Raw genomic sequence first — 13,157 nt, 5'->3', positions numbered from 1 at the left:
ATATATCTAAAAGACTAAATGTTGGCTAGTGATGAAATAGGAAAGAACAAATGGAATATTCATGAACTAGAATTTAATTTACATTTACTATCAAAACTAATTTATGAACATTTAGCACTATTCCACTAGATCAGTTATGGGGTGTGTAAAACACACACACAAATATATATGTAGATATATGTTTATGTACATAAAGTGAAGACAGAAAGCATTATAAGTACAATTAGCCATTCAAATTTTGACACATATTATTCTTAATCACAACAATTTATATATAAAATAATATTCATATTATTGTTCTTCTGCATCATGCATGGTTATTATGTAATGTAATAATTCTTTATTCCATTTTGGAACTAGTTAGGCTAAAAACAGTCCTTTGCTAGGACAGTGCAAGTCCCCATTCTCATATATGGCTTACATTTCCTATTTTTTTTTCAAAATTGGAAGTTTCAGGGAGCAGAGCCAAGATGGCAGAGTAAAAGCATTGACTTCTAGAGCTATCCCCTCAAACCCAGCCAAATACTTGTGAAAAATTACTCTAAAAAATTCTGGAAGTACAGAACCCACAGAATGACAGAGAGAAGCAAATCTCCAGCACAAAGCAGCCTAGAAATTCTATGCACTGCACTGGCACAGACAAGACCTGAGCAGGCCTTGGTGGGACTGAATCTCTGGCACCTGTGGTGATTTCTCGACTTCACAACGCCAAAAACACAGAGGACAAATTGGAAGGTCAGTGGAAAAAAACCTGTGCGACCTGTGTGAGAAAGTAGAGTGGTCTGATCCCAGCCCCAGGCCAGTGAAGGGGGTTTAGGAGCCTGCGGCAGCCACAGCAACAGCAGATGCAAAGGCAGTGGCTGTTTCTGGATCTGTAGGCCCACATATTGGGGGGGATTAAGCGACTGACAGTACACCCTCCTACCCCTACTGGAAGCAGAGAACTACCTTGACAAAGAGCTCAAAAGTCAAGTAAGTGGCTGGGCAAATGAGCAAAAACCAGAAAAAGAATCAGACTATAGAATCTTACTTTGGTGACAAGGAAGGTCCAAATATACAAACAGAAGAAGACAACAAAGTCAAAGCTCTTATGTACAAAGCCTCCAAGAAAAATATGAATTAGTCTTAGGCAAAAGGATTTTGAAAATCAGGTAAGAGAAATAGAGGAAAAATTGGCAACAGAAATGAGAGTTATACAAGAAAATAATGAAAACTGAGTCAACTGCTTGCTAAAAAATGATGAAGAAAATAATATCTTAAAAATAGCTTAACCCAAATGACAAAAAAGATCCGAAAATCCAGTGAAGATAAGAATGCCTTAAAAAGCAGAATTGGCCAGATGGAAAAGGAGGTCCAAAAGTTCACTGAAAAAAATAATTCATAAAGATTAGAATGGAGCAGATGAGAGCTAATAACTTTATGAAAAAAACCAAGAAATTATAAAACAGAACTGAAGGAATGAAAAATAGCAGACAATGTGAGATATCTCATTGGAAAAAGCAGCTGACTTGGAAAATAGATCCAGGAGAGAAAATTTTAAAATTATTGGACTGCCTGAAAGCCATGATCATGATCTTCCAAGAAACTGTCCAGGAAAACTTCCCTGATACTCTAGAACCAGTGAATTGGAAGATATAATATATATAATTAGATATTGAAAGAATCCACTGATTGCCTCCTGAAAGAGATCTCAAAAGGAAAACTCGTAGGACTGTTGTGGCCAAATTCCAGAGTGCCCAGGTCAAGGAGAAAATGTTGTAAGCAGCCAGAAAGAAACAATTCAAGTATTGTGGAAACACAATCAGGATAACACAAGATCTAGCAGCTTCTACCTTAAGGGATTGGAGGGCTTGGAATATGATATTCCAGAGGTCAAAGAAGCTAGGATTAAAACCGTGAATCACCTACCCACCAAAACTGAGTATAATACTTCAGGGGAAAGAAATGGTCATTCAATAACATAGATGACTTTCAAGCATTCTTGATGAAGAGACCAGAAATGAATAGAAAATTTTACTTTCAAACACAAGAAGCAAGAGAAGCATGAAGAGGTAAATAGGAAAGGGAAATCATAAGGGACTTCATAAAGTTGAACTGTTTACATTCCTATATGAGAAGATAATATTTGTAAGTCTTGAGACTTTTCTCAGTATTAGAGTAGTTGGAGGGATTATAAATTTAATCATAGACTATTTGATATATGAACCGAGGGTATAGGGTGAGTTGAATATGATGGAATTATATCTAAAAAAATAAAATTATGGGGTCAAAAAGGAATATATTGGAAGGAGAAAGGGAGAAATAGAATGGGATAAATTATATCACATAAAAGAGGCAAGAAGAAGCTTTTTCAAAGGAGGAGAAGAGGGGGGAAGTGAGAGGGAAAGAACCTTACTCATCACATTTGGCTTAAGAAGGTAATTACATACACACTCAATTTCGTATGAAAATCTGTCTTACACTACAGGAAAGCAGGGAGGGAGGGGTTAAGTGGGGAGAGATGATAGAAGAGAGGGCAATAGGAGGAAGGTATAAGTAGAAGTGAACACTTTTGAGGAGGGACAGTGTCAAATGAGTGAATAGAATAAATGGGGGGGCAGAATAGGTTGGATGGAAATATAGTTGGTCTTTTACAATATGACTGTTATGGAAGTGTTGTGTATGTCTACACATGTGTAACCTATATTGAATTGCTTGCCTTGTCAATGAGGGTGCATGAGGAGGGAGAAAGGGAGAGGAGTTGGAACTCAAAGTTTTATAAATGAGTGTTAAAAATTGCTTCTACATTCAACTGGAAAGTAAGACATAGCAATGGGGTATAGAAATCTATCTTGCCCCTCAAGAAAACAGAGAAGAAGGGAATAAGAGAAGTGAGGGGCATGATAGGAGGGAGGACAGATTGGGGGAAGGGGAATCAGAATGCATGCTGTCTTGGGGTGGGCCAAGGGGAGAGATGGGGAGAAAATTTGGAACTCAATCTTGTGGAAGTGAATGTTGAAAGCTAACAATTAATTAATTAATAGTTAAAAATAAACCTAAGGAAAAAATGATGAGCAGGTCAACTTCAAAAAAAATCTGGAAAGACTTATATGAACTGATGCTGAGTGAGGGGAGAAGAACCAGGAGAACATGGTACACAGCTATTGCCACTTTTGTGATGACTGACTTTGATAGACTTTGCTCTTCTCAACAATGCAATGTTCTAAGACAACTCCAAAAGACTCATGATGGAAAATGCTATCCACAACCAGAAAAAGAAGATTCCCTATTTGCTTTCTCTCTTTTAGTTTAGTTTTGTTTCTTCTTTCTTGCAGTTCATCCCTTTGGTTATAATTCTTTGCAACATGAGTAATGTGAAAATGTGTTTAATGTGAATGTAAATGTAGAGCCTGTACATGCCGTCTTGGGTGGGGGAAGGGTAGAGGAGGGAGAAAATTTGGAACTCAAAAGCTTATGGACCTGAATGTTGTAAACTATAAATAGATAGATAGATAGATAATTAATTTTTTAAATGGAAGTTTCACACAAAGCTGGATTTAGTAGTATTAGTTGAAATGATCAAGACCTCTTTCCATCTTCCATTCTGGAACATATGTATCACATGGGTTTTCATTACAATGGATCCTCAGAATATTGGTTTTGAATTTTTAGGTTTTTTAATGACATTATTAAGATAAATAACTTTGACTTTTTCCCATATAGGATTGACATTTTCAAGTATGTGATCTACGGTGTAGCAGCTGCCTTCTTTGTGTATGGAATTTTGCTGATGGTGGAAGGTTTTTTTACAACTGGTGCCATCAAAGATCTCTATGGAGATTTCAAAATCACCACTTGCGGCAGATGTGTGAGCGCTTGGGTATGTAATTGCATGAATTCTTAAGTAGTTCCTTTTAAAATGCACAGGCATCTGAATAAGTATTTTTTATATAATACATAAGTATTTTTTAACATAAGTTTTAATAAGTTTATATAAGTTTTAAAGAGGGAATAATATGCACACTCATTTTCTTATGAAAATCTGTCTTACCCTACAGGGAAGCAGGGTTAAGTGGGGGGGATTTTAGAAGGGATGCCAAATGAGAGGAGGGGGTAATTAGAAGTAAACACTTTTGAGGAGGGATAGGATCAAAAGAGTGAGTAGAATAAATGGGGGTCAGGATAGGTTGCACAGAAATATAGTTAGTCTTTTACAACATGACTGTTGTGGAAGTGTTTTGTATGACTACACATGTGTAACCTATATCAAATTGCTTGAGGGTGGAAGGGAGAGACGTTGGAACTCAAAGTTTTAAAAACGAATGTTAAAATTTGTTTCTACATGCAACTGGGAAATAAGCCGTAGCAATGGGGTATAGAAATCTATCTTGCCCCTACAAGAAAACAGAGGAAAAAGGGATAAGAGAAGTGAGGGGTATGATAGAAGGGAGAACAGATTGGGGGAAGGGGTTTACATAAGTATTAAAATAATTTTTTTCTCCTTCCTCTTGGTTGTTCATGATAATCCAGTCATCATTGGAGAAAGGACCCTGGCTAGAGAGGATGAGTTGGAGCTACCTCCTCATAACCATCCATGGCCCATATAATAGACCTCTCACTGTCTAGAACCAGGGGACTATTTAGTCCCCTCCCCACTCCACCTGTGGAGTGGTAGTCTGGAGTTGGGAGTTGGGGGCAGACCTACTTTTATTGACTTAGTATTTTATAACAATCTTCTGGGTAATGAATAGCTAATAAACTCCTTTTCCTTTTCAAGTCATGGAATTGAAGGTTGCCTAAGCAAAAAAAAAAAACCTCATTCTCCACTACTTCTCTCCCTCTTCCCTCATATCCTCATCCACCTCAGCCTTACTTCTTCAGGTTCTATCCCTCAAGAACCTCTTTCATATTGTTAACAAACTGCTCTTCATATTAGACTTTTTATATACTCTTTCTATCTCCTTGAAGTCATGGAAACTTGTCTAGATCCTCTCTAGCCCCATAAGCTTTTCCAGGCTTCCTGCCTTAGCATACTTCACCAAAGAATAAGGGTTGGTCTATTCCTTTTTCCTCATTGTCCCTCCCATTTATGAATCTCTTCAAAATATCTCCTTTTTCTGTGGTTCATTTCATCAAAATATATCAAGTTTGGAAATCATTTTGCAGTTATGTGCTGAAGTTACATATAGGACATTTTTCTTCTTTCTCCATGGATACAATAACAGGCTCACATTTTTCCTCTGTGTTCCAAACCTTGCCCTGATTTCAGTATATAAGTTCACATTGTTCCAAACATATCCTTCTCCAAATTCAACCTTTCCACTCTGTCAGCTGCACCTTTAATCCACCTTAGTCACTCATGGATGGTCAGACCTTTGCTATTATCATCCTCTACAAGGATTCTACCTCTAAAACTACAACTCTGAAATTCTACTCATTGATTTGAACATCCTGTCTTTACATCTTGCCCTGAGCCTCACCTCTCCTAAACCTAATCATGTTCTTCACTGTAGCTGTCAAGTTACTCTACCCTTCTCTGCTCTTACATTGGATCTATACTGGCTTCACTTTCTTCCCTTCAAATTCTTGATGCTGTGGTTAATGAGATCAACTTTACAACGTATGTATCCTTGAATCCTTTGCCTTTTGATAGAACTGACAAGAATGTCACCATGTATATGCTTTTCCAAAACCCGTTAGTTCCATTGCCTGCCTTCTTTACTCTCACTGTGCTGACTAGGTCTACTATAAATTTATGTTAGTTGATCTCATCTTGGTCATCTTTGGTACAAGGTAATCATTTTCCTTTACCTCAATTTACTCCCAATATTTATTCAGAATTTTTTCTTCTCCCTATAAGCTACCTGTGCCATATTCTACCTTACTCTTTCAGCAATGGATTTTGACTCCTACTTTTGTGGAAAAACAGAGGGCATCTATCCGTCCCCTCATTGGTTGGTTGGTTGGCCTTTTGATATGTACATAAATTGTATTTAAGTGAGACAAAGTTGCAGGAAGTCATCAGCCTCACTCTCTCCTCCAGAGTAATCATAGCCAGTGGTAGGACAGAATCAAGACAACTAACTGGTGATGGCCAAAGATGCAGTGAATAACCTTGGCATCTCTTGGTCTCTAACCAAGTTCTAAGCACTCCACAGCACCTGCTTCAGCTGCCTACATGGCCATTGGAGCAGATTGTTCTCATCTGCTCATTCCATCAGGGGTAGACTTCACATGCTTGGGGCATACATCTCCCTAACTCACCAATGGGGTTTGACCTCTTGGTTACCTTCAACCTGATTTAGCCCATCTGCCTAAATGGTATATCAGGGTGTGGCCACTGGACATGCTACAGCTTCTTAGAGCCACAGGTGACAGGTGGAATAGGTGGATGCCAAAGGTGGAAAGTTTCCCTGAAAAACTCTTGGTAGACTTCACACCAGAGGTACTAGTCTTCCCTGAACACACCCTATACCCCATACTCCATCTGTCATCATCGTTACTTAATCTCCCTTTGGTTGCTTCAGTCTCAAAGAATGAAATGGTCTTTCTTTACCAAGGCCAATCCCACTAAATGTTCCTTTGATCCAGTTCTGTCCTACATCCTCCATGAATCCCTTCAGTTATCCCCTCTATAATTTTCAGTTTCTTTTTATCTGCTAACTTCTTGTCTATTGCTTATAAACATGTCTAGATCTCCTTTTATCCTTAAAAAAAAAAAACCCAAACCTTCCCTTTACTTAACCAAACAATTCCTTTAATCTTTTAATTCCAGACTTCCAGAACATCATCTCTAATTTTTCTTGCACTTTCTCATTTTTCACTTACTATTCTACCCTTTGTTATCACATTAGACTTCCCACTCTACCACTCAACAGAAACTCTTCTGTTCACAGATACTAATGATCTCCAAACTTCTAAATATGATATATTGTCTTAGTCTTCACCCTTCTCTCCTTATCTGTAGTTTGACACTGTGGAATACTGTTTCCTTCTAGGTACTCTTTCTTTTCCCTAGGTTTTCATAAAACTTGTTTTCTCGATTTTCTTATTTTCTTACTTATTTGATCCTTCTTAGTTTTCTTTGTTGTATCATCCTCCATGTCCTCTCCACTCCTCCAATTTGCATCCCTAGGGTATACCGTAGGGATCTATCTGTCTTAAGCCCTATTTCTCTATTCCTCTATTTCCTCCCATCTTTTTCTTTCCCTCCTCTTTTTTTCTCTTCTCCCTTCCTCCCCTTTCTTCTCCTACTCCTTCTCCCCGCTTCTCTCATCCCATAAATTCACTTATCATTTCTATGTAGATGATGTCCCCTATGCCTAGAAATACTTGCCCTCCTCAGCTCTACCCAGCAGAATCCTTGGCATCCTTCAAAACACAGACTCTCTCCTACAGTCATTGACAGCAGTTGCTTGACAATGGCAGAAATAGAAACACTGCACACACAATGTATCACTGAAGAATTTACATTGCTCTCTATACTTCATGAGATTTTCAGCCTTGTTTTTGAATTTTTTTTTGAGTGTTTATACATAAATTTGAGCATTTCATAAAGATCTTAACAGCCTTATTTTTAACCTAACAGTTATGTCCAACTTCCATTCCTTTGGCTTAGCAACCTGACAGCCATATCCTATTTCCTTTCTCTGTAGTACTAACCTCTAATTTATTTTATTAATTTATTTTTTACCAGTTCACTTTACCAGTTTGTTTTACATAACTGTTTACTTATCTGGCCTTGGCAAATACCTTCCCTTTTAGGCCTCTTAAGATTATGACAATATATCCTGTTCTTACTCTTTCTACTGAAATCTGTCACAAAAGTTTGAAGTGAATCTGGATCTGGAGATTTTCTTAAGATTTTCCTCATTTTCTTCCCAATTTATCTTCTCTAAATTCAGTCTCTGACTTTTTTCTCAAGTTCAACCCCTTATCCCTAACAGATAGATTGTAGACTGCCTTTGGAAACAATATGAGAGGGATGGATTAAAGATTAAAATTAAAGTTATCTTAAATATTTGATGACAAGCAATATAGTTGTATTTCCTGTGATATTTTGTTTTGCACAGAGATCTGTAATTCTAAACTGGTTTCAAGAGATAGATCCTAAAATCCTTATATATAATAGCAATTTTGTTGCAATCTCCAGGCATCAAGAGTAGTATCCAATTATTTTTGTATATATGTAGCACACTGCCATACATAAAATGGACCCTAAGTAAACATTTCTTATTTTGATATGGCAACTAAAATTTAAAATCTTTTAGCTGCCTGTTTCCTAAAATTCCTAGTGGTAAACTTTCTGTAACACCTTAAACCTTGTTAGAAAATAAAAATCAGGGTCAGATACATTATCAGCTCTCTTTCCAATCTTACATAGCAAGTAAGCTAAAAAAGTAAAAATCCTATTAGTTTTTTTTTTTCAAATTCAAGGAGAAAACCAAATAAATTTTCATTTTTTTTTTCTCTATAGGAGAAGAAACAATATTTAACTTAGCCTAGAGTTTGGGTAAATTGTGCTTGGCATAAGAAAGTAGGCTATCCATATTCTTACCCTAAGGATATTTTGCTAAAAGAGTAGATTATACATTTTCCAAAGTCTCTGAATATTTAAAAATATATTCAAGAAATTTTCCTTTGTAGCATATAAGACAAATATATGAAAGGTTTAATCTGGGTCAGTTTGAGTAAATGAATATAGCATTTCTATTCCCAAAAAGCTGATGAAATTTTTGGCATTCTATATTTTCAAATATAGTAAAATCCTCTTATAGAATCTCTTCTCCATTATATTTTGGGTCAAAGTGTGTTCTTGCCTACAATGAATATTGAAATCCCTAAGGATGATGGCAGGGAATAAGAGAAAAACCGTAAGACAGATCCAGAAGTCATGAGACACTAGTTTATACATGGAGCCTTCTGCTAAAGTCCTACTTTGTGGCCTTATTGTGGAGTCACCCTGTGTTCTGGAGGGCTATGACAACAGACAAGCTATGACAGGTCTTACCAACCCAGAAAGGATCTGAATATGAAGCCAGAGGTAGACTGTATGTCAGTCATTCTAGGACCTAGCTACAATTCTGAGAGGGCCAGGCAACGGAATGCTCAGCACCTGACCACCAAGTATTGCATTTTCATAAAGACTTCTAAGGTGTGGAGGGGATGTACTCTTAGTTGGAAGAGGGAGTACCCACATTGATTAAATTATGAATCTTCTTTAGAATTGAAGTAAGGAGTACAAAGTACATGAAATCCCTTTAACTACTATCCTTTTCCCTTAGCACTGGAATTCTAATAGTATTCAATTATTTTACCAGGTCCTACTAATATTACTTTCTCATAGCATCTTAAATAGGACCATATGTGAACACCTGCAAAGGAAAGGTAAGCATTCTCAGGTATTATTTGGCAAGTCTTTTATTTATCCTACCCTTATCCTATTCAGGAAGCAAAACTGTAGGACATTTAGGTCTTCTTCATACAAAGGAAATCAGACATGACAATATAGAGAACTAGAGGAATTTAAAATCATAAAATGGTTGTTTAACAATTTAATATGTCTGTGGGTTTCTAGCAATGAAGCAAATAGTTTATACAAATTAGTAATAGGAGGAAAGGGAGATTTGGGGACAATGTTACAATTTTAATACTCATAAACATTTTTTCCTCCATTTTCTAAGCCAGAGCAACTGAACCTTGGCTCTTCCTTACATGACAATTCAGTTTATCTCTTGTCATATTTGTCTTTCAATTCCAGGGAGTTAGTCTCACTCACGTTAGATATAAGATGTGTTCCTGTTGCCTTCTCTTTAAATTTTCATCCCGATTGAGCTAGTTCTCTTTTTCTACAGGCCCACTGTAGATAGATTGGCTCTTTTCTTGGCCCATTTCTCTCTGCATTTTAGACCCTGGCTTTCTTCTCACCAAACTTCCACATCCAGAAGCTGGTCAAAGATTATTCCATTTACTTTCTTATATTACTTATATTTAAAAACCTAACTATATACAAAAAAAGATGATGGCATAGCTGGCCACCCCCTTCATGGGGAGACTGTTCTCTTTTTGACATGACAAGAACAAATAGGAGGGGCTGGCATTTTTGTTCCCTGTTGTCATCACCAGCCCATTCCTTTGTTTCTATCCCTACTTAATCCTTCTCATACCTTAAAATGTTCATTATACTACTACCCACAGATTGCATTTTCCCTGCTGTTATCTGCTAACTCTAAGGTCGCTCATAACTTTCTTTAATGATTTTTATCCTTAACTCTCAGAATTTAGCTTTGGTCACCATACTCTAGGAAAAGTGCTTTCTTAAAGGGAATTAAAAAACTGCTCTACTGTCAAATTCAATGCCCCTATTCCGTTTCTTGCTTTTTTTTGTCCATCCTCACTTTCCTTGCCCTGTCTCTACTTCTTGGTAATATTAACGATTTCTTCCTTCTGGGTATTTTTTTCCTCTTCAGTTCAGAAATAACATGCTTTTCTGGTTTCCCCTCTTACATCTTTTACCATTCCTTTTTTTTTAATTTAATTATTTAACTTTTAACATTCATTTTAACAAAATTTTGGGTTACAAATTTTCTCCCCTTTTGTCCCCCCCCCCCCAAACACCAAGCATTCTAATTGCCCCTATGACCAATCTGCTCTCTCTTCTATCATCCCTCTCTGCCCTTGTCTCCATCTTCTCTTTTGTCCTGTAGGGCCAGATAACTTTCTATACCCCTTTACCTGTATTTCTTATTTCCTAGTGGCAAGAACATTACTCGACAGTTGTTCCTAACACTTTGAGTTCCAATTTCTTTACCTCCCTCCCTCCCCACCCCTTCCCTTTGGAAGGCAAGCAATTCAATATAGGCCAAATCTGTGTAGTTTTGCAAATGACTTCCATAATAGTTGTGTTGTATAAGACTAACTATATTTCCCTCCATCCTATCCTGTCCCCCATTGCTTCTATTCTCTTTTGATTCTGTCCCTCCCCATGAGTGTCGACCTCAAATTGCTCCCTCCTCCCCATGTCCTCCCTTCCATCATCCCCCCCTCCCTGCTTATCCCCTTATCCCCCACTTTCCTGTATTGTAAGATAGGTTTTCATACCAAAATGATTGTGCATTTCAATCCTTCCTTTAGTGGAATGTGATGAGAGTAAGCTTCATGTTTTTCTCTCACCTCCTCTCTTTATCCTTCCACTAATAAGTCTTTTTCTTGCCTCTTTTATGAGAGATAATTTGCCCCATTCAATTTCTCCCTTTCTCTTCCCAATATAATTCTCTCTCACTGCTTGATTTCATTTTTTAAAGATATGATCCCATCCTCTTCAATTCACTCTGTGCACTCTGTCTCTATGTGTGTGCGTGTGTGCATGTGTGTGTGTGTAATCCCACCAACTACCAGATACTGAAAAGTTTCAAGAGTTACAAATATTGTCTTTCCATGTAGGAATGTAAACAGTTCAACTTTAGTAAGTCCCTTATGACTTCTCTTTGCTGTTCACCTATTCATGCTTCTCTTCATTCTTGTGTTTGAAAGTCAAATTTTCTTTTCAGCTCTGGTCTTTTCATCAAGAATGCTTTAAAGTCCTCTATTTCATTGAAAGACCAATTATTCCCCTGAAGTATTATACTCAGTTTTGCTGGGTAGGTGATTTTTGGTTTTAGTCCTAGTTCCTTTGACTTCTGGAATATCCTTCAATCCCTTAATGTAGAAGCTGCTAGATCTTGTGTTATCCTGATTGTATTTCCACAGTACTTGAATTGTTTCTTTCTAGCTGCTTGCAACATTTTCTCCTTGACCTGGGAACTCTAGAATTTGGCCACAATGTTCCTAGGAGTTTCTCTTTTTGGATCTCTTTCAGGTGGTGTTCTGTGGATTCCTTGAATATTTATTTTGCCCTCTGGTTCTAGAATCTCAGGGCAGTTTTCCTTCACAATTTCATGGAAGATGATGTCTAGGCTCTTTTTTTGATCATGGCTTTCAGGTAGTCCCATAATTTTTAAATTGTCTCTCCTGGATCTATTTTCCAGGTCAGTTGTTTTTCCAATGAGATATTTCACCTTATCTTCCATTTTTTCATTCTTTTGGTTTTGTTTTGTGATTTCTTGGTTTCTCATAAAGTCCTTAGCCTCCATCTGTTCCATTCTAATTTTGAAAGAACTATTTTCTTCAGTGAGCTTTTGAATCTCCTTTTCCATTTGGCTAATTCTGCTTTTGAAATCATTTTTCTCCTCATTGGCTTTTTGAAGCTCTTTTGCCAATTCAGTTAGCCTATTTTTCAAGTGTTATTTTCTTCAGCATTTTTTTTGGGTCTCCTTTAGCTGGGAGCTGATCTGCTATTCATGCTTTGACTGCATGTCTCTCATTTCTCTTCCCAGCTTTTCCTCCACCTCTCTAACTTGATTTTCAAAATCCTTTTTGAGCTCTTCCATGGCCTGAGCCCATTGAGTGGGCTGGGATATAGAAGCCTTGACTTCTGTGTCTTTGCCTGATGGTAAGCATTGTTCTTCCTCATCAGAAAGGAAGGGAGGAAATGCTTGTTCACCAAGAAAGTAACCTTCTATAGTCTTATTTCTTTTCCCTTTTCTGGGCATTTTCCCAGCCAGTGACTTGACTTCTGAATATTCTCTTCACACCCACTTTGCCTCCAGATCCTCCCAGCCAGCGTTTGGGGTCTGAGATTTAAATGCTGCTTCCCAGCCTCAGGGCTTTTGGCGGGGGCAGGGCTGCTATTCAGTGTGAGATTAAGTTCAGGTGCTCAGGTTGGGGCAGGGCTGCCTCACAGGCCCAGTTCCTTCAGGGAGTTTATGCAGAGACCTTCAACAATGAATCCAGACTCCTGCCTGCTTGGGGAGCCCCGTCTGCTCCCACCTCCGCTGCTGCCTCCCGAGGGGGCCTGAGTTATGGGGGCACCACACTCCCCTCTCGACCCGCCAAAGAGACCCTCTCACCAACCCCCGTCACCTGTGGGTGGAGGGACCCGCATGGCCTCTGGAGATCCTGTCCCTGAAGCCTGCTCGGATCTTCTCCTCTCCGTGCCGCTACCGCGGCAGGGCTTTGCTTGGCTCCCAGTCTGCGGCGCCCGGTCTGCGGCACAAAGGACCTTTTGCGAGAGGTTTGCAGGTCCCCCTGAACAGAAATCTCCTTCGCTCCAATGTTCTGTGGCCTCTGGTGCTGCAGAA

The 13,157-nt window shown here is 38.3% G+C and overlaps 1 protein-coding gene across 3 annotated transcripts in view; it reads left to right on the top strand.

The window, feature by feature from the left end:
- The window catches only part of GPM6A (glycoprotein M6A), a 526,020-nt gene that overhangs the window by 460,940 nt on the left and 51,923 nt on the right, over positions 1–13,157 (top strand). For all 3 annotated transcript variants that reach the window (XM_072623644.1, XM_072623642.1, XM_072623643.1), the window contains exon 3: positions 3,703–3,859. In XM_072623644.1, the coding sequence (XP_072479745.1) occupies positions 3,703–3,859 (157 nt within the window). The remainder of the gene's footprint in view (positions 1–3,702; positions 3,860–13,157) is intronic.

Source organism: Notamacropus eugenii, chromosome 7 (assembly GCF_028372415.1).
Source record: "Notamacropus eugenii isolate mMacEug1 chromosome 7, mMacEug1.pri_v2, whole genome shotgun sequence".
NCBI lineage: Eukaryota > Metazoa > Chordata > Mammalia > Diprotodontia > Macropodidae > Notamacropus > Notamacropus eugenii.
Note: the sequence above shows the minus strand (reverse complement) of the source record. Positions and strands in the feature narration are given on the sequence as shown.